The sequence below is a fragment of the Panthera pardus genome, unplaced genomic scaffold, assembly GCF_024362965.1.
Source record: "Panthera pardus isolate Hobbes unplaced genomic scaffold, ASM2436296v1 HiC_scaffold_16, whole genome shotgun sequence".
NCBI classification, from domain to species: domain Eukaryota; kingdom Metazoa; phylum Chordata; class Mammalia; order Carnivora; family Felidae; genus Panthera; species Panthera pardus.
Window position 1 is genome coordinate 7,089,966 of NW_026526721.1, and position 22,280 is coordinate 7,112,245.

At 48.9% G+C, this 22,280-nt stretch overlaps 1 protein-coding gene across 8 annotated transcripts in view; it reads left to right on the plus strand.

Annotated features, from left to right (window-relative positions):
* ERG (ETS transcription factor ERG) overlaps nucleotides 1-22,280 on the plus strand; it is a 264,354-nt gene that overhangs the window by 183,490 nt on the left and 58,584 nt on the right. For 4 of the 8 annotated variants that reach the window (XM_019420350.2, XM_019420352.2, XM_019420349.2 and 1 more), the window contains one exon: nucleotides 18,954-19,171. In XM_019420350.2, the coding sequence (XP_019275895.1) occupies nucleotides 18,954-19,171 (218 nt within the window). Of the gene's footprint in view, nucleotides 1-16,212; nucleotides 16,362-18,953; nucleotides 19,172-22,280 lie in introns of those variants that run through there. The other 4 variants (XM_053903074.1, XM_019420345.2, XM_019420347.2 and 1 more) reach the window with 4 other exon arrangements.

The window sequence follows — 22,280 nt, forward strand, 5'->3', positions numbered from 1 at the left end:
GGGTAACAGGCCACAGCATGAACGACCACGGGTCAGGTGTGCATGGAGCCCGTGGATGCGGGTGACATACCCGCACCGACACACTGCCAGTGTGCTTGCGTATTTTGTTACTTAGGCTCACTTCTGCGTCCTATGCCAGGAAAGCGTGCGTGTTGTGTTGGTGTGCAGACTTTACTCGGAATTAACCAACTGACTGTGTGACTGGCGTCTGTATTGCTTTTCTGTTTTTGGGTGTTGAGAAGGAAGTACTAATTCTTGGAAGCCCCATCGTCAAGATGCAGATTAGCAGCCCTTTCTCTGGCCTCAGATCCAAGTCCTTTGAAATGGGCGATTTGTCGTGAACGCCTTGGCAATTCCAAGACCCTTCGCTCTGTGTCTGTCGGTTCCCCACGGACTTACCTCCTGATCTCCCTCTTCTCCTCCTCAGTCCCCACGAACATACGTGCCTCCGCTGCACCTAACTTGCTGGCGTAATGCCCTTGTTTCTTGAAAATGTGTGGTTCTGATCTCACATTTTGGTGTCTGACTCCTTTTCGGGGAAGTGAAGAATCCCGGGGCAAGGTAGGGGGAAGGAGACGGGTTTGCGGCAACAGGGCAAGACCCGAGCTCATTCCCTCCAATGCTTCTGAACGTACACACTTCCTCGGGAGCGTTCGGTGGCAGCATTGACATTGATGTGCTCTTGCTTATGGCCTTTGTGGTGTATTGGATCTCCCTCCGAAATACAAGGCGGGACCTCATCCAGATAAAGAGCAAGGTCCTTCACTCAGGGACTTGAATCCTAAGATTGGATCTGGAGTCTCCACAGCACATCCACATGTTTCTTGAATTAGTAGAAAAAGAGGATTTTCCATGACAGTCAAGTGATGTCGGCCATCCCTTGCCAAGTCATCCTGCCTCTTCTGATTGCTTGGAAATTACTGTTCTTGCTCAGGTCCCTAACAAATGAATGCAAGAATAGCCAACAAGAATAACAAGCTCAAGACCCTACTTTGCAGGACTTAGGGTTTCTAGGGGCCAGGATACCTTGGCAAGTTGGACTTCATTTGAGGGCAGCGGGGTGACACAGTTGGATTATTATTACCGTAAAGTGGCCCCGCTTTTCAGTTGACACATGATCTCATCATGTGTCGTAAATTGTCCCACATCCAAAGGGACCGTAGTCCCAAACCAATGAAAGTAACTGTTGCTAAAGTTGGTTAACGCAAGCCGTGGCCCAGGTATATAAGAGCTGATGCTCCGTAGACACCGTGCCTGTTTTGGTTGTCGGTGCCGTTTCACCACATGGGAGAATTGCCTGTCCTTAGATGGGATTTTCCAAACGTGCTTTCTTTAAATTGCTTTTATTTTTGCTTCAACGTATAGCCCTCCCGTTGGGCACTGGGTCTTGCAGAACTGTGGGCCCATGAGAGGCCATCTTAGGTACGGGACGTAGGAAATTAAAGCACTCCTGCTAATGCAAAATGAACTAATTACATTTTAAAATTAATCTAAATCACAGTCAAGTGTGTGCCTCATCTAAATAGGAGGGATATAATCCTACACTAGAGGAGATGACTAACATCATGGATGGAAAGGATGTGAGACAACGGTGGCCGGGACGGAGAACATACGGAGATACACAAATGAGATGCCCACGTTTTGTGCAGAATGAAAGACAGACTCTGGGTGGGGCATCCACGGCCTTCAGAAACGAGGGCCAGTCTATGGATCCAATCTGAGCTTCCACAGCGTGCCCACCCCTCATCATCCTGGGTCCTCCCCCCCCCCCCCTTAGAGAGGACGGTCCTGCTTCTGTGCCTTCTCCTCACGGGTGTTCCACCTGAAAATGTTCCTCGCCAGGTCCACGTGTCTAGTTCCCTCCATTCTTCAAGGTCAATGAACACCAATTCCTTCCTTCTTCCCCCCTCCCTCCACCCTCCAGGCAGTCAGAAAACTTGGCATCACCCTCGGCACCCACGTACTATGAATGCACACAACAAATAATCACCATGCGTGTGCCGTGTGTGGGTACTTTCCCAGGCACCGGAGAAACATCTTTGAAAGAGGGAAACAAATCCTTGCTCTCAAGGAGCCTCCACTCCCCCGGTCCTGGAGAATCTCTTCTTTGTTTCTCTTCGGGTATTTTGTTCCTCTGTTAAAGTAATCACAGTCTGTTGAGAATAAGGACTTTGAGGACAGTCCAGCTTCCTGTCACCACCCCCAGCGCCTACTGTGGTTGCTTTGCACGTTGTGGGTGTCCAACTACTGGTTATTTGAATTGAATGCTTGCCTTTTGAGAATCTGTTTTATTTTTTTATTTTTTTGAGCATTTGTTTATGTATTTATTTAGAGAGATAGAACGTGGGGGGAGGGAAAGAGAGCGAGGGAGACAGAGAATCGGAAGCAGGCTCTGTGCCGTGAGCCCACAGCCCCACGGGGGCCTTGATCTCATGCACCATGAGACCATGACCTAAGCCAAAACCAAGAGTCAGATGCTCAACCGATTGAGCTACCCAGGCACCCCAAGAGTCTGTTTTAAAATTATTCACGTGCAGTGTTCAGCGAGGAAATAAACAGGAAGCATCTTCCAATGTCCAGGTGTTGAAGACATGAGTTTAAAACTTAAAATATCCTGGTCATGAAAAAAAAAAAAAAGAGTGGTCCTTAGCACTCATTGGAGAGTGTCGCTTCCCAGTCTGGAGAGGCGCCAGGTGAACCAAGATGGATATGCTGGGAGACGGGCAGAGCATCTGTGCTTGGCTTCTGCGGCCCACGGCCCCAGGGACCACTCTGTCAAGCTGGCTCTGCTCCAAAACCACAGCCAGCTTGGCAGCGGGTAGGTGGTCTATATAGCCTCTGCTCATTTCCTGCTGGTCTGTGGTCCTTCAACAGACCTCCTCCCATTTTGCCAAAAGACACAGTGCGTTCCAGAAGTCTCAGCTGGAAACAGATGTTGCTAGGTAGTTTGTAGCTAGCAGGAGATGGGCGGTCTGCGTCTTCAGTAGATTCTGCCCAGTGTGGGAGAGTCTGGGGACCAGCACTCAGCAGCCGAGATGCATGAAAATGCCAACCCCCCAGACTCTTGGTTTTTGTTAAGTGCGTTAACTTCCAAATTTAACACATCGTGAAGTGCTATCTTGGGAGGCTCAAGATTGGCCTTTTTTTTTTTTTTAATGAGAACTCCCTGGCATCAACTAATGGGAATGGCCAACAGGCTTCATGTTTTGTAGCCTTTAGCTACTAAAAATGTGATCTTTGTAAAGTGCATTATTGCCATAAGACTGTGGGTTACTTCAGAGAAGATAGACTGTGTCCCCACCCATTTAAATCCTTGCAACAGAGGTCCCCAAACTTTTGGCTTCAGGACTTCTTTATACTATTAAAAATGATCGAAGGGGTGCCTGGGTGGCTCAGTCAGTTAAGCGTCTGACTTCAGCTGAGGTCATGATCTTGCGGTTTGTGAGTTCGAGCCCCACGTGGGGCTCTGTGCTGACAGCTCAGCCTTGGATTCTGTGTCTCCCTCTCTCTCTCTGCCCCTCCCCCGCTCGTGCTCTCTCTTCTCTCAAAAATAAATAAATACTAAAAAAATGATTGAAGATGCTAAGAAGCCATTGTTTACATGGGTTATATCTGCTGACATTTACTGAATTAGAAATAAAAACTAAGATGTTTTCGAAAAACATTTATTCATGAATTCATTTTATTTATTTATTCAGTATTATTTTTTTTTAATGTTTATTTATTCTTGAGAGATAGAGAGAGACAGCGTGAGCAGGGGAGGAGCAGAGAGAGAGGGAGACATAGAACCTGAAGCAGGCTCCAGGCTCCAAGCTGTCAGCACAGAGCCCGACGCGGGGCTCGAACTCACAGATCGCGATACCGTGACCTGAGCCGAAGTCGGACGCTTAACCGACTGAGCCACCCAGGCGCCCCTGTGAATTCATTTTACAATAATGGTAATAAACTCATTACGTATTACTGTAGAGAACAGAGTTCTATGAAAAATAGCTCTATTTCCCAAAGACATATTTAGCGAGAAGAGTGGCATTGTTCTATATTTTTGTAAATCTCTTTAACGTCTGGCTTAATAGAAGACAGCTGGGTTCTCGTATCTGCTTCTGTGTTCAATCTGCTGTGATATCACATGTCCTGCAGTCTCTGGAAAACTTCATTGCACTCTGGTGAGAGGCTCAGAATGGAAAAGGCAGATAACATCTTAGTGTATTACGAAAATAGTGTGGACCAGCAGACTGCCTGGAAGGGTCTTGGGACCCCAGGAGGTTCCTGGAACACACTTTGAGAACTACTGACCCACCAGGCTTAGTCTGGTACCTCCCACTGTGCTAGGTGGGTGGGGTACAGCCATGAATGAAGTGGACATATTCTGTGCTCTCTGGGAGCTTACAGATCGTTACGGGCTGAACTGTGCCCCCGTATTTGTGTATGAGAGTCCTAATCCCCATAACCTCTGAATGTGACCTTGTTCAGAGAGCCAGTCTTCACATTCGTTTTCAAGTAAAGATGAAGTCATCAGACTCGTCCAACATAGCCGGTGTCCTTATAAAAAGGGGAAACTTGTCCGAGACACGAGACTCGCATACACTCAGTGAAGCCGCAGGGAGAAGACAGCCATCTACAAGCCAAGAAGCGAGGCCTGGAGCAGATCCCTCCCTCACAGCCCTGGAAAGGAACCAGCTCTGCTAACAATTTGATTCTGGAAGTTCAGCCTCCAGAGCTGTGAGAGTATCAGTTACTCTTGTTGAAGCTGCCCAGTCTGTGGTACTTATTTTTTTAATGTTGATTTATTTTTGAAAGAGAGCGAGAGTATGAGTGGGGGAGGGGCAGAGAGAGAGGGAGACACAGGATCCGAGGCAGGCTCCGGACTCCGAGCTGTCAGCACAAAGCCCGACGTGGGGCTCAAACCCACAGACCACGAGATCATAACCTGAGCTTAAGTCAGACGCTTAACCGACTGAGCCACCCAGGCGCCCCTAAAAAAATTTTTTTTTAACATTTATTTATTTTTGAGAGACAGAGACAGAGCATGAGCATGGGGGGTGCCGGTGCAGAGAGAGAGGGAGACAAGGAATCCGAAGCAGGCCCCGGGCTCCGAGCTGTCAGCACAGAGCCTGACGCGGGGCTCGAACCCATGAACAGCAAGATCATGACCTGAGCCGAAGCCAGAAGCTTAGCTGACTGAGCCACCCAGGCACCCCTTTGTCGTTCATTTTGATTGCCAGAGGTTGGTTTCCCTGAGGGCTCCCCTTTTTAAGAGGTGGCCGAGATGGGTGGGGGAAGCCTCGATGAGATATCTCTTATATGTGCAAAATCTCTCAAAAACGCCAGGTCCAGGCCCTCTGAGTGAAAAGCAGGTATCCTGAGTTCCCAGAGCTTCCGTGTGTGATGATAAGGGGAGTTCTCATCGCATAGGCGACAGACGGTGGGTATAACGTCTCGTTACGTGTGGCTTGTGGTGTATACGCGGCGTGCACAATTCGTGCGTTCGGATCACACTCCGTTTTGAAAATAGTAGAGCTTCAAAGAGAGGAAGAATGTCCCTTACGAGGTGAAAACTATTCGTGCCTTTCAGGAAGGAAGGCATCTGGGGAGGGGTTGGTCTGTGTACATAACAGGGGTCCCCGCTGCTGCCGCTGCCACTGATTCCGGCATCAGCCTTTGAAAAGCAAGGTTCGGATTCCCTCCGCAAGTTACACACTTATTTAGTTTGAATTATAAAGGTTGTCTGTTGCCTGCCCTTGAGCGGGGGTAAGAGAGAGAACGCGGGCAAGCGGAGATTTGAAGGCGCCACCGAGAGCGGGTTGCCCGGCAAGGCCACTTCTGCCCGCAACGCCAGGTTTGAGGAGCCCGCGGGAGCGAGGGTGCCTTAAGGAGCTACCAGAAACTTGACGAGGCATGGCTGTTTCCGTCGCCCCCCGCCCGCTGGCACACAGATGCTCTTCTGCGCGGAAGCAAAGGTGAAGGTTGGCGACATTCACACGAGCGAGAACCCAGCGGATGGTAGTGAGCCCCGCGCGCAAGGATGGGTTCTGTGGGAGCGCGTCGCGATTGGGACAGTTCTGCGTCAGCGTCAGAGGCACGAGTTACAGTCCAGCCTCGGATGTCAGGGCCCGGGGGGGCCCGTCTGGCCCCTGGCTTGACGGGGACTTTAGAGGGGGACGTGTCTGTTCGGTTTGGGATCAGGAGCTGGTGGCGTCGGATGGAACAGGGGCGGAAGTGGCTTTGTGACTTCCAGTTACACAGCTCCCTATACCTCGTTTTAATTTTTAAATTGATTTCAAGGGCGCCTGTGCTTACGGTAGCGATCTGCGCCCTCTGCCGGGTTAGAAGACAGGGAGGGCAAATCATCTTTTGTTCCAGAAGCAGACAATAGAGGGGTGATATGCACAAAGGCTCATTATGCAAACCAAGTGGGTGAGTGACATAAAACCCCACCCCTCCGAAGGGAGCTTGCTCTGCACCGGCCACGGGGCTGGGGAGGCAGGTGCCCACCTCTCACCCATCCAGCAGGCGTCTTTGTGTTCAGCACGGGCCTGAGCCCCGGAAGCCTCCTCCTCTGCATGGAAAAGATGGGCCCACGGACATCAGTGGGTCTGTTTTCTCCATGAGGATTCAGTACAGTAAGTGAAGAGGTTCCAAATAAAGAGCCAATCCAAAACCCGAGGTTTAGACCCTTGTGTAGGCCTCATTAAAAGTTTCAGGCCACCTGCTGTTCTGCAAGTTAGACTGGTTTGGGTATGAATGGATCTACAGAGTTTTAAAGAGCGATTCTGACTTCTAACGCAGACCAATTTACAGAGGGGTGCAGGGCGGACTCCCAAGAGAGCCCCGTTGGGTATGATATATGTATGTGTGCTTTGAAATTGTCGGGCAAGTTTACAATGAATAACTCAAGTGCAGTAGGTTTTGAGATCAACGCTCCCAGAGTTGTAAAAATCAAGTCTCGCTGCGGCCAGCTTGTTGGTGCGTGAAAAGTGTTCCGATGACAGGGTGCTCCCTGGTGTTCCAGACTACATCATGGGAGAAGAATGAGGTCAGCCCCGAGCATGAACAAAGGTTATGATACCCTGGCTACTTGGTCTCCTTCCTGTGCAGAAACTAGGGCAGATTTATGTACTGGAAAATCTCTGCAGAGCACAGGCTTAGCCTCCCGGCCCCGGGGAGGGAGGTATCATTACTCACAGAGCCGAAGCAGGAGCTTGGCAGGGATGAGACCCTCGCAGTGGGGGAGCGCTTGGCTCTTTCCACAGCGGGAGTCGGTGTCTAAGAAGGAGAAAGTGTCCACGTTCGGGTCTGCTGTCTACAGTATGTGGTCTGTGCCGACAATTATTCGAGAATGGGGATGGAAAGGAAGGGAGGGAGGTCTTTGGACCTCGTGAGTCGTGGCGGCTTCGTACATGTGCTCGACTTCCTCACCCGCTCGTCCTGGCTTCTGTAAGGCTTTGGTTAGTAGAGCCTTACTTTGTTATCATTGGTGTGATTGATGTGCCAAACGGCCCTAGAGTCCCCATGCAGGAGATTACATCCTAACCACACCTGAAGACGTGAAATGAGTTCTCAAGGTCTCGCCTACCTTCTCACGGTGAGCAAGGAAGATGTTCGTGGGACGAGGGCAATTCAAATCTGGGGCTGCATGAACGGAGCCTAAAGCTAACCTCTAACTTGACCTTATGAAAACTTTTTGACAACTGCACAAGTGGTAGATTAGACGCGCCTAGGGGAGACCTCCGCCGACACTCCCCTCACCCCCCCAACATCTGCTCAGAGGTAGAGAAAGGCGGTCACAGATAGAGAATGTGGAGCTTGCCTTGTGGCCATGGCAGGAAGAGAATGTCACTAGTTAAATAAAATAGATTTTCTTTGGGTACAAGAAGGGACCTTAGGAAACATCAGCAGAGCAGACCCTCATTTCAGACCTAAGGAGTGGTGGCCCCAGGGCTGGGCCTCACCGAGTGGCCGCACTGAGTGGGTGGCTACATCTGGAACCAGGGACCCTGCATTCTTGCTGTTCTGTTAAACCCCCATGTGGCCCAGCGGGCACTCGCGGGTCGAATCTGCTCTCGCACGTTTGGAAGGAACTGCATCAATTTTATATTTATTTATTTATTTATGTTTTATTTGAGAGAGAGAGAGAGCGTGAGTGGGGGAGAAGGACCGAGGGGGAGAGAGAGAGAATCTAAAGCGGCCTCTGAGCTAAGCACGGATTCGATCCCACGATCCTGGGGTCATGACTTGAGCCGAAATCAAGAGTCGGCCCCTCAGCCGACTGAGCCACCCTGGCGCCCCATCAACTTTGTTTTGAATGTAAGGCTGCTCTCACGCTCCTTTTAGAGAGAGGCTCGGATTAGAAGTTTGCAGGCACGAGATAGAAACCTGATGGAAACAAGCTGAGCCAGCAGCGGCAGCACTGTGGGTGGAGGCCGGGACATCTGCTGTTCCTATCTTGCGCTTGCCAGGGTTTTCCATTGTGCCAGAACTTTCTCATGAATAGAATTCTTGGAATTTTATCGAAAACAATGAATCCATGTGTCAGAGATTCACGGAGGAGACACATCCCAGATGTGCACTGCACTGTATTTTTAGTGTGCACATGTGTGGTTTGCAAAGGCCAAGCAGAGGGCTGCCTGTATTTCACGCGGAGCTCCTTCTGCACACGAGAGGGGTGACATACCATCCCTCCCTTGGTGCTCAGAAAAAGACCGTTCCAACAGACTGTGACAGCAAAAGACTGTGTCACCCTGTGGGCCTGGGGTGCTGTTCTGAGAATCCTCTGTGCCTCTTGAAACCTGAATCACCTGCATTCCAAGCTGGGCGAGTAAGCTTCAAAAATCAGAAGGATAGCATCATCCCACGAGTTTCTTAGCAAGGCCGCTGTAGGAACACGTCCTTGTACAAGTTTATTAAAAACTCATGAGCTTTTAGGGAAAGTTAAAATAAAAAACATCAGGGATCCCACACCCCAGAAGAGAAGACCTTTTTGGGAGTTTGAGAAATATCAGTTGTGTGCCATGGGCTATTTTGGGGAGAGAAATACAGATTATGTTGTAAGAACATGGTATCTCCATTCATCCATCCATCCATCCACCCATCCATCCATCCATCCACCATCCATCCATCCATCCATCCATCCATCCATCTATCCATCCATCCATCTATCCATCCACCCATCTATCCATCTATCCATCCACCCACCCACCTGTGCATTTATCTATTCATCCATTGACCCATCCATTCATTTAGTCATCATATAAAGAATGCCAACAGCATGCCAAGGAATGTACCAGAAGCTGAGGCTACAGTTTTGACCAGAAGACCCAGATCCCTTCTCACACGAAGCTTGTGTTTTATTAATACCAAACAAACTAATGTAGAACTACAACTGAAAACTGCAAGAACTGATCAGGGACCAAAAAGGTGAAATCACATGGGGCTAGAGTGACTAATGTCCTCTTAACATCAAAAGAAGAGGTGTTAGCTTGTGCTCTCCCCCCGGGAGATAAAGGCACGGGACTTTCAAAACTAGTTTTTACAGAGAGAAGTGACTACTTACACATAAGAGACTTTATACTTTTCGGGCATCTGGCTTGTTAGAACCACACGACTAGGAATGGGTAATCCAAACCACGGCTTGAACCACGTGGAGCATTTGGGTCAGTCTCGTCAACTTTCTAGAATGTGATAATAATTGAAACATAATAGGAAAGTTTATAAAACCTTTTCCACATCCTAGCTCACCGAGTCCAGTTAACATCCCTGGTTGGAAGGTGGGCAGCTGTGATTAATGCCGTCTTTACAGTTGAAAACATCGAGACTCCGACAAGGGTGAGGCAGCTGTATTTGAACTTGCCCATGTGAGGATGTAGTATGCCCGGATCGCGCGGGATGTTGTGGAGTGGACTGTTCGAGGGGCTGGGGACCAGAATCTGCATTTCTAACAAGCTCTCAGCAAGCTCTTTGTGGCAGTTGGAGCAGGAAGCGGTTCCCAAAGTTCTCTTTTCATCTCCAATGGATTACCGAAAAATAAAACTAGATAAAAATAAGGGGAAGGCTTTGGATGGATATCCTCTGACCATTAGGTGACAGCAGTGATGAGGAAAACAAAAAGGAACATCGAACGCCAGCCCCACCAAACTCAGGGGGCGCGGGAGGTCTACAGGGGCAGTCATGGTGATCTTTGCATTTCCTTCGACCTAAAACTTATAAACAGGATGCTTCCACACATGTTTTTATACTTTTAGTTCATCTCTAAAGAAGGAAAGAAGCCTATGGGAAAAAATACGTTTCTTTGTAGGAGAACAAAGAAGCTATTAACATCACTTACACATTGTTCCTTTTTTTTGTTCTTAACCTTTTTATTGAGGCTTGATTAACACGCAGAAAGCCATACGTATTTCATGTGTACAACTTAATGAGTCCAAGAAGAGTATCCGCCAATGAGACCACCACCACAGTCTCTGCCACAAACGCGTCCGTCGCCCCAAAAAGTTTCCTCCCTCCCTCTTTATTTGTCTGTTTTTGTGATAAGAACGCTCCAGGTACTGTAGTCAACTCCAGCCTTGGGCTGGGCGGTCAGTCTTCAGGACGCAGCTCCTGCACATCTGAAACCGTGCACCCTTCACCCTTCCGTTGCTGACAGAAAGAGTCTCCTTCGGTTCTCTCCGATGTTTCAGAGGGCATCCTGCACAGCCCTGGGCAGGGAAACAGAAGTCATTTTAAAATTATGTGTGCCGGGTTTCGGATTCCTCAAGGTTCGCTGAAATCTAGTCTTCGTTGCGCGAGACCTAACTATTCTCTCTCTGAAGTTTTTCTGCAAAGCTCTGGTCTTGCACCATATTTCTAGGATTTCTGCTCCACAATGAATGCTTCTCTGTTGCGTTGGAGATTTTAATTTCCAGTAAGCCTTATCTTATTTGTATGTGCCTGGCTACATAGGGTCCCCAGTTTATGCCTCCACAGGTTTAAGGCAAGACCCTGCGAGGCTCCGTGCGGGTGACTACAGACGTATTGCCAGGGATGGTTAGCCTCTGGATTCCTGGCCGTTGGATGCAAAATCCATTGACCTCACAAACGTGGATCCCTCATTGCGACGGGATACAAGTTTTGGGACCCCACTTATTGCATTATGATTGGGCCGTAATGTAATTTCATGACTTTTAAAAACTTTTTTTTTGATTTATTTTTGAGAGACAGAGTGAGAGCGGGGAGGGGCAGAGAGAGAGAAGGCGACACAGAAGCTGAAGCAGGCTCCAGTCTCCGAGCTGTCAGCACAGACCCCAACGCGGGCTCGAACCCACAAACTGTGAGATCACGACCTAAGCAAAGTCGGACACTTAATGGACTGAGCCGCCCAGACGCCCTGATTTCATGACTTTAATGGTTAATATGAACATCAGCAAACGTGATGTTAAGAAGCTCTTTTGATGCTAGTACCAAATGTATAAATGATCCCGCCCTGAAAATGCTTATATTTTAATAAATGTGGGAGCTGGGAGACAGGTATCTGAGCAAAGAGAATTCCCGGGGTCACCTTAGACCTGCCCAGAGCCAAAGAGAAATCCAGCGAGTTCAGAGCAGGGAAATTCTACGGGGGGTCCTGAGGGGGCCGTCTCTAGCTCAGTGTTTTCTGAAGGGATATGCCGAACAGAGGGAAGCACCTTCTAGACGAGAAAGGACGGAATGAGGAAAGATGGAAAAGAGAGAGTTCAGGTTCTCTGTGTCACCTGTGCAACGTCTGCCCCATGAGTCTTCTGAGAGATGAGGAATATGTGAAAGTCTTTTCTCATGTGCCCTGTGAATAATGACAATGTTAGGAGATAGATGGGTGGATGGATGGGTGGATGGATTGTAGACAGATAGGTGGGTGTATATCTGTGTGTGTCAGCGTGTATACACACATCTGGATGAATCTCCCTATCTCCACCCCAGTCCTGGGTCTCGAGCTGGTAGCACACGTTGTCAACTTGTCTGATACTGAAGCAACACCATGTTGGAGAAATACGCTCTTCAAATGGACTTCGTTTGCCTACGTGCATGTTCCCTTTGAGGTTAATCCAAGATTTTTTATATTTTTCGAAGGACTCAAATAGCAATGTGTTAAATGAGAAAAACGTGACGCAGAGCTAGATGCTGCGTTTAATATATGGTTTTAATGTTTCCCGCACTGAAGAGTTAAAAAGAATATCAGGAGAGGGCAACAGTGATTCACCCCATCTGTAACTTCATGCTTGGCTTCTTGTGTGTGTCATAATGAAAAGGCACACTGGTCAGATGAAGCTTCTTAAGACGGGAGATGTTGGCTGTATCTGAATGCAAAAACATACACATTCAGAATAAGTCCTTCTACGCGATTGGTATGTGGGTGTTGGGGGAATGGTGGTGGGAGGTGGTGATGGAGGTCTCCCCTAGGTGTGTTGTTGCTTTTTTCTCTCCCAAATGTGAGCAGGAGGTGACTTTCCAGAAGCATCTATGGCAGGGGGTCTGCCTTGAAGAGAAGCTATACACAATCGGGCTTGAGACAACCTAATAAGAGTTTTCCCATTAGGTCTGCAGACACCCATACAAGGCCACCACGTGCTGCTGGCTGTAGCGTATTTACAAATGGGGTTCCTACTTGCCCTGTTTTTCCTGTGTATTATTCACCAAGAGAAGTCAGGCATCCACCCGGGATGCACGGGTCCTGATACATGGCCCTCAGTTTAAGTCTGAATAATATGATGAACCAAAGAAAACAACAGCTCTGTTGATTATCTAAGAAATACTGAAATGGGGGTGCCTGGGCGGCTCAGTCGGTTAAGCATCCGATTTCGGCTCAGGTCGTGATCTCACGGTTCGCCAGTTTGAGCCCCGCATCGGGCTCTGTGCTGACAGATTGGAGCCTGAAGCCTGCTTCGGATTCTGTGTCTCCCTCTCTCTCTGCTCCTTTTCCACTCACACTTTGTCTCTCTCTCTCTCTCTCTCTCTCTCTCTCGCTCTCTCTCTCGCTCTCTCAAAAATAAATAAACATTAGCGAAAAGAAAAGAAATACTGAAATGCATCTGGGGCCTGTTGCTGCATAGTTTTTAAGCTCATGGGAGAGCCTTTTGTATGTAGAGGGTTCCTTTCCTCTCCTGATGCTTTAATTCCATCATAAATCATGAGATTCTGGGCATTTATTTCTTCACCCTCTCCCACCGAGTCCCTCTATAGCCTCTCTCTTTCTAGGTGGTCCCATCTCTTACTGTGATAACAGCCCTGCTCTTTCCATGGCCGTGACAAGACCGGGTAGGGACATGCTCTGCACGTGGCCTCCATTAGCCCAGCCGTCCTTCCTTCTCAGACATCCGGGCAGTGGTGAGGGTGCAGCCTTGGGGAGGGATTCTCCCCAGAGCCCCAGACCCTGCCTCTACTTGGCCCTCCTTACTGACGTCCCTCTTCTTCTCAGGCCTGGTTTCTTGTCCTGGGGCATGAGTGGCGGTTGACCTTACGGGGTTGCTGTCCGAACTGAATGACCATGTTTCATAAATTTAAGATGGCACTGGTTATAAAATGAACCAACATTTCGTCTGCCACCAAGGGGGAAGACGTGGGGCCAGTAAGCCAGTGGCATGCCATTGACTGTAAGATGCATCCAGATTTCAGAGCTGGGAAAATGTGGAAAACGGTGTAGCCAGTGGCATAGGATTTAAAAGAATGTGCATGCGGAGTGCTTCATTCCCAGGGTGACCTGGTTATTTTGTGATGGAGCAGCTGTTTGTGAATCCAGAGAAAAGTGGCCAGAAGATACCGTACTCCTTGCAGGGTGTGGAGTTATGGGATGTCCCAAATTCTGCTTGGCTCTGTGTGGGAGATGTTGAAGGAGGAGTTTTGTATTGGGGTGCAGTGGGCTTGAGAACCCCCGTGGAAAAGACTGGATCCTGATTTCAGATGGCACTGGCTTCCTGGAACGGACACCGGGTTGTGACAGCAAGAACTTCGTTGAGAATGTTCTCCAAAGCACGACCGTAATCTTATTTAGCGTGTTTGTTTCACTTACTTTTTCCACTTGTTTTTCCTAACTCCTGGAGGCACATGACACTTGAGGAAGCTGGAGAGACATGGGTTTGGGAATCCAGTTCTGTGGACACTGAGTTCTGGATGTTTCTCGGATTTTTGAAAACCACGTAGGGACTTGTCTCTCTGTCTCGCTTGCTTCGGTTATGGAGGAGGGCTGATCATCCTGTGACTCACTCCCAGATTTCATGAAAATCTAAGTATGTTGGGTTCTCTGGATTAACAATGTAGTACTTTTAACCATCGTGGGGGGAGGGGGGGGTCACAAAATTAGAAGCAAAGAGGAGCCCAGGCCTTATTTTCTAATTCTTTTACTTAAAATGTAGGAGCTTCTCAAAATACTCATCTGGTAGAGAAAGGAATGCATCTGTTTCAGGATCCCTGATGTCTTTTGCTGAAAATGTCAGTGTGCTTACAAAGTACATTCCACTTTTCATTATTATCTTTTGAACGTAAGCATTTGGATCCTTTGCCATACCCAAATCTAGTTATTGAAAATAAATCGTGGGGCGCCTGGGTGGCTCAGTCAGTTAAGCATCCAACTTAGGCTCAGGTCATGATCTCATGGGCCGTGAGTTCGAGCCCCGCCTCGGGCTCTGTGCTGACAGCTCGGAGCCTGGAGCCTGGAACCTGCTTCAGATCCTGTGGCTTCGCCTCTCTCTGTCCCTCCCCGGGTCATGCGCGCTCTCTCTCTCTCTCTCTCTGTCTCAAAAATGAATACACTAAAAAATGTTTTTAAAGAAGACAAATCGAATTTTAGGCTCACACTATGAAATATCATCTGGGTGAGAACTCCCCAGCTTCTGGAACGACCAGTTGACTCTTATCCTATGACCAAACTCCAAAAGAATGGTCCTCGTATGTTATTGGTGCATTGAGTACATTCATTTGAAATAAACGTCGTCACCCTAATACAGCACTACCTTTAATTTGGGGGCAATTTGCTCAGAATTTATGTGCGTCTCATAAGTTCGTAAAAAACGAGGTTGGTCGTGTGTCACTTGCCACATTGGAATATCCCAACTTTCCTGGAGCCACAGAGAAAACACCCCCACACACCAATCTAAAGTTCAGCTCTTTTTATAGTAACATAGAGGCAGGCATATTAAATTATTATGCCATGTTTCTGCCAGGTTTTGACTTTTTTTTTGAGTTCTCCGTTATAAGGCAACCCGAGCGGTCCTCAAGTCCTGCGGCTGCCCGAACGTTCTGAGAGCATAGCCTATGCATGTTAACTAAGGCATCTCCTGACACCCCAGGCAGGTAGGCAGGTAGGTAGGTGAGGTGGCCACGGACGAGGAGGGAAGCAGGGACAGCGTCAGCCAAGGCCAGGAGTCCCTTGCGGAGCTGGAGTTGAGGGACTCATGTGTTCCTGGTTACCAGCCTGTGTTCAGAGCTCTGTTCTGGTTTTAATCCTGCCGGGCGAGATCCTCTCCCTCTTTGAAGTCCCAGAGCCGCCAAGCAGGGAGGGGGCGAATCCTTCACATCAGCCTTTGTCATTCACACCGAGCCCAAGGGACGATGTCACTAAGTCAAATGGATGGACAAAGAAACACTGCTGGTCTGTAGTGTCTCTTGCTTGTTTTCTTCTGAAGGGCGGCGGTTACTTTTAGTGACGATCCTTGTCGAAGGGGGTCTCTGACAACCAGCCTTTGGCCTCTTTTTACTCTCCTGTTGCGAAAATGTGCTACATGGGCGTGTGTGTGTGTGTGTGTGTGTGTGTGTGAGAGAGAGAGAGAGAGACAGAGACAGAGACAGAGACAGAGACAGAGAGACCGAGAGACAGGAAGAGACATTGATTCTGTTTGTTTCCTTTTCCTGACCTGTACTTAATTCTAGGTGTTTGGCAGTCTTGGTCCAGTTAGAATAACTTCGGGGCCTGCGTTTTTATTGCTCTCTCTTTCCAGAATGTGGCTTCGATTTCACCCTTCTTGAAATGCCTATCCTGAACCTCCCTCACTTTGGGGCTCTTTCTCCTCTAGTGAACAAAAGCAACCTTTGATATTCTGAATTGCACCACCTTTCTCATTTTTTATGCAATGTGAACTTTGAGGAGAACTTTAAGATATGAAGAAAAGATGTGTGTCTCCCTTATCTTTGGCTTTTGTAGGTTTTTTTTTTTCCTTCCCCTAAATCGATCTCAATTAACTTTGATTTCCTTCTTTAGAAAAACCATGTGCTGAAATAATGCTTTGCCAGATGTGAGAATGGGTTCCTGCCTCTCCAAACACACACTGGAGCCTTGTCTTAGTTCTACTAGCTTGGTCCACTTTTTCAAATCTTACGCCGCGTTTGTTTGGTCACGGGAAGCCCTACTCTACTTTATCTCGGAGGTATACTCATATTTTGACGCTGTGACTCTTTTTGTGGGCACGACCTCTTTCTTTTTCGCTTGTAATTTAAAACCTAGCCCGTCCCTCCTCCCCCACCTGTTTCTGCCGAGTTCTGACACAAATCGCGCGTTTATTCGTGTTTCTCTTCGCCGGGAAGCCGGCGCTAACCTTGCCCACGGTGTATTATTCTGTCTCTGAACTGGGTCTTCTCTGTGGGACCAGGCGGGAGAGGGGGGCAGGCGTCGGCCTCGTTTCCTGTTCTGACCATGCGAACCCTTTCTGTCCAAGTGCTGCTATGGGAGGGGAGACTCAGTTTTGCAGAAATTATAGAAGATGCTGGGATTTGTGTCTTTTTGAAAATATCACGACGACGCTAAGTCCGTGGTGTCGATTTTACGTGTAAGGCCACATCTGTGAATTTTGAGTCGTGAGATTCCTTTACCCTCCCTTGGGACCAGAAGAGAGAGCCATGTAATTCGGGTCCCCCTGGACGTCTCCTGTGCCCAGAGCTTCGGAGCTGCTGCCTCGTGTCGCTGTTGTCTATTGTTGATGTGTTTGGTTTTTCTGTGGATTCAAGATGCCTTACCTTTTTGTTGTTGTTGTTCCTTCCTCGTGTCCGGTTGTGGCCGTCTGGCGGGCGCGAGCTGTCCTTGCGTACGTTTTGTGTTACTGTTTCCACCGCCAGCTGACTCTTGCCCCCAAGTGGCACAAGCTGTGATTCTAGGGACTTTTAAGAAGTGGGGAGTGGTGGGGTGTATATATGCACAGGCACCTGGCCACCACTCTGACGGCCAGAGCACTGAGTTTGTTGCTGCTGGTTCTTTCTACTCGCTGATTCGTAGCTCAGTGTTGTCAGGCAACGAAGTTCATGTGCTTATGAGGTTAGTCCTCGGGTGGCAGAGTGCGCGGGGTGGGGAGGGGTGCTTTGTGAAATTACACGTGTTCTCTAATAATCCTGATACTTCTGCAAGGAGGTAGGTCTGTATCTTCGAAAAGCTGCCTCCTAAGTCTCTGTTACTAACAGGGAGCGGCCTTATTTACTGAAATACCAACTGGAAGAAAAATAAGGGAGTGCTAACGTAAACAGTATCCCAAACCGAGAGATGTAAGAAAGGCATCGTCGTAGCCTGAGGCAGTGGAAGGTAAAACACAAGTCCGATCTATCCCTAATTCCACAGCTCCCTTTAAGGTGAGTTCTGGACTTTTCTGGACCTCAGATTCTCTCATTTGGGGATGAGCAGTTTGGACTAAAGTCTCCACTGTCCCCCCAGGTCCCAAGATGTCCATTTTTAAAAAATGTTTATTTCTTTATTATTTATTTATTTATTGTTTTGAAAGAGAGAGACAGAGAGAGCACATGGGGAGAGGGGCAGACATAGAGTGGAGGACAGAAGATCTGAAGTGGGTTCTACACTGACAGCAGAGCGAGCCCCAAGTGGGGCTCGAACTCACAAACCATGAGATCATGACCTGAGCGACCTAAGTGGGACGCTTAAGCGACTCAGCCACCCAGGCACCCCTAAAATTTCCATTTTTTCTTTGAAATAATGTATGACCCAAACAGCACTTGCTTCTGGCCAGTCGATAATGATAACTGTGGATGCCCAAGGACTGAAATAAAAATGAGGTATCCCATGGATTTCTTGTTTCTGTTAGAGAAACCAAAATTGGATTGTCCCATAATTCCTTCTGCAGCACGGTATATCATTCAAGCAGTTGAAATTTCCAGATCTAATTTGCCTTTGCCGATCTGGCGAATAGGATATACGCGTAGCCATAGGCCAACCACTTGTTTGACTTAAAGCCCCACAAGAATGGTCCAACAATGACGAATATTTTCTATTTCTTTGCACCAAATCACACAAAGGACCAAAGATATTAATAGAAAATAAGGGAGAAAAAGAGCTCGTCAGTGATCCCAGATATTTTAAACATCCTGGTATTTGGAGGCATCTGGATAACTCAGAGCTTTTTTTTTTTTTTTTTTTTTTTTCTGGTTCATTTATCATCCAGATGTTCGCCATCATGGAAACACTGCTCGAAACTCCATTTCAGCTAATAACTTCGAAGTGGAAAAATTCGTACCTTTGTCCGTTCGTCCTTCGGTGCCCCACTTCCCTTTACTTTTCTTCTAAGCGTCTCCTCTTGGAAACCTCCTGGGAATGTGGCAATTTCGCCAGATGCTTAGGTGTTCGCCATCACATTTCTGTTTTTTAATCTCCATGACCATTCTGTACCCTGTCTGCTTGAATTATAGATTGCATTTGTCAAATAATGACACAAGCAATTGGATGTCTTCTAAGACCTTTGAAATTCAACTTCCTTGAGTTGAGATTAAAGTGGGTATTATCTGCACTGTGGCAGTCAGGCCGGGGATGCTAGGAGACCCGCAGGAAAGTTTTTCCGGGCTTCCAACTGCTGCGGTCGGGAGGGAAGAAACCCAGCTACTTTTTTCTTCTCAAAGGTAGAAACGGACACCACGACAACTACCTAAAATGTGGTCCCACTTAGAAATGGCTCGCAAGCCAGCAGCCCTCTGAAGCGTGACTGTCCTTTGGCGCGTCCTGAACGTGTGTTTCTTTGGGCATTCAGGAAGCGCTATCGGTCGTGAGCGAGGACCAGTCATTGTTCGAGTGTGCCTACGGAACACCACACCTGGCCAAGACGGACATGACCGCGTCCTCCTCCGGCGACTATGGACAGACATCCAAGATGAGCCCCCGCGTCCCTCAGCAGGACTGGCTGTCTCAACCTCCAGCCAGGGTCACCGTCAAAATGGAGTGTAACCCTAACCAGGTGAACGGCTCAAGGTAAGGAGACGCCCCTGCCCCCCTTCTCCCCGACTTCGCTGTTCTCCTGCCCCTGGAAGAGGCAAACGAGTCGCGCTTCTCCAAGGATCGTTGCCGCGAGTGAGGCCCTGGCGCGGTAACGTCGGGCCGAGCTGAGAAAATGTGTTCCCCAGTGGTTTGCGTGAAGGCTAGAGGTTGTAAAACTGGTAGTATATTTACCAAGAGCTCCCTTTGAAGATGTGCTCGATTCTGTTTCCCAGGCACGAGGGCTCTGCGGGAGGGGGGCCGTGCCCACATATGGCAGAATTCATCTCTGAGGGTTTTATTGCCTGGAAAATAATGCCGGCTTATGTTTTTATGGAGGGAGAGTGTGAGCGAGTGGCCGGGCAGTGCAGCGTGACGTCCGACCCGTATGACTTGGCTGGTGGGTCTGGTTCATACGCGCTCCACCCCTGCCTTCTTGGTGCGCCCCGTTTCTTCTCGCCTTTCCTTACGCTTGAAGCCAAGTTCCGGCGGCACGGGTGAAGTACTCCCTTTCCTGACTTTGTCACGAGAACGCCGCTGTCTCACCGCATATGTTATCGAATGCGGGACCGTGCGCCTGGTGCCCGAAAGCGTCTCATCAGACGCGGTTTTGAAAAGTAAAGTTGACTTCCATTGCGATGCGATACCCCATGCGTATTCGGAAAGAACATAAGATCCCAGGACAAAGAAAGGATAATTTCCTTTAGAGGCCGCATGATCTGGCATAGAGTCCGAAGAACGGCTCACGTTTTCTGGTGCTTTGTTAACGCGCAAAGCCCCTGTATAGCCAGCGAGCTGTGAATGCTCCGAGCAGCCTTGTGAGGAATGCTTGTCCCCATCTGATGGATGAGGAAACTGAGGCTCAGGCATTTTCTGGCTAACTTGAGATCCCAGCTTAGAGCAATTGGACTCAAACCAAGGGCGTCTGACTCCACACCCAGTGCATTTTCCACTCCGCGGCGCCCATAATAGGCCCCCTTTTTGCTTCACGTATATTTCAATGCTAAACGCGCTTTTTATAATTGTCATGTTTTATAAGCACTGGAAACCATTGCGTCAACCCCTAGTTGATGAAAGTGCCAAGTCATAGGGCCTTAGAGAGAATGTCCGCAGTGTGGCTGACGTGCCAGACAGGGAGATGGGAGACGGCAAGAGTTTTCCTCGGCTCCGAGAAGCCCGTTCACTCTGTGCATCTCGCTTCTTCTGGAAGAGGGGGAAGATAGCTCTGATGTTGAATCTTGCTACGATTCAGTGTAGCTACGATTAAGTGGAATTCAAGCCAAGATAGGCCCGGCAAGGCAGTAATTTCTAGACGCCTATGAGGACAAAAGGACCCTGGTAGAAAATGCGGTCAGAGGGCCCAGGATAGCGGAGTCCTGGCCCGGCCAGTTGACGGTTACGTGTAACTATTTCACAGTAAACCTATCCGTCTGATAGAATGTTTCCCCTGCTCGTTAACTGGTCGTCCTGCTGTGAGCCCTGAGTACGTAGGACTTCTTCCAAGGCTGGTTTCTACCTGCAAGGAACACATCACCGCGTGCGTGTGTGTTAGAGCAAGACTGTGTTAGGGAGACACTGAGTATGAGAGAGACAGGGAGAGAGAGAGAGAGAACACTTCGGGCAAAGGGCACTGAGACGATTTCCAGTCAGCAAAAAGTGGAGCGAGCCGTGCCCTAGCCCATGTTGCCAAGAGCCTGGCCTGCGACCAGCTCTGGGAATTGCCAGGCTGCATTCAGCAGCCCCAGAAGGAGACCGAGTGAGGAGGTGAGGACGGTGTTGGAGAAACAAAACCTTCTCTTATTCTTGCGGTGCTATTTGTGAATTTAACAAAATATATAAATAGAAGAAGACTGCTGTCTTGTGGGAGAAGTGGACACCATTTCCCCTGGGGCGGGCCTGTGCTTCCTCTCTGTAGCCAGCGTCCATTTTCTGCCTGGCCGGGGCCGTGGGCCAGCCTTCCCAGCCCAAGGAGGTCCCCACGGGGATTTGGGACGGGAACCCTGAGCCTGGCTAAGGGGCGGGGTCCCCAGGAAGGACGGGGCTCCCGGGAAGCTTCTTCCACATTCCTCAGCCCAGCTGACTGGGGCAGGCCCTGTGGCATTTCCCATCAGGTGCAAAGGTGGGTCTCTTCTCTGGGAAATGCAATCGTTCTGGGAGGAACTGGACGGTTATCTTGTGGGGGAACAATGGAAACTTTAGTGCCTCTCAGGCCCTCAGAAAGTCTAGGATTGCTCAGAATGTTCCCATCACAGAACTTTTAAAGGCAGTTCCAGCTTTTGAAGCAAACCGTGATGTGTTTTGGTGGGGGAGGCAAGTCAGTCCTGTCGCTCCCCTTGTCTTCTTCTTGGATCCACGGTGCTATGTCGGGCAGGTCCGTGAAGGGAGCATGGCTGCCTCCATCTAGCTTTGATCAAGGTCCGTGTGCTTCTTTGATGGAAAATCCAGGGCTGGCATGATATAGGGAAGGAGGAGCTTCCAGAACTGCCGAAGCCTTGTGGAATGGAGCTATGACACAGATGGCAGCTGGTCACCAAGTGTCATCGTTGCCCACCCCCAAGAATGTTCTGGAAAGACAGGAGGGTGACATGCATTGACCCTCTTTGCAGTAGAGACAAATACAGCCCTCCTGCCCGTCCTTTCCAGAACTCAGTGTGCCTGCTGGAGTTGAGTGTGGTGCCTGGGCCAGTGCATCAGTTGAAGCCTCCAGAAAAACAACCAATAGGTTAGACACTGCAGAGATTGGTTGTAAGGAATTGGCTCTTGCAGTTGTGTGGGTCAAATCTGAGATCTGTAGGGCAGGCTGGAGGGCTGAAAACTCAGGCAGGAGTTGCCGCTGCTGCGGTCCTGAGGCAGAACTTCTTCTTCCTTAGGGAGAAGCTCAGTTTTCTGCTCTTTAGACCTTCAACTGATTAGACGAGGCCCACCCACATTCTGAAGGATAATTGCCTTTATTTAATGTCAATGGATTCTAGATGCTAACATCTATGCAGTATCCTTACAGCAACACCTTGATTAGCGGTGGTTTAAGTCACTGGGCGTGACGCCCTGGCCAAGTAGACGCAGGAAACCGGCCCTACCTGGTGTTCCCAGACTCTGTGCTGGGCAG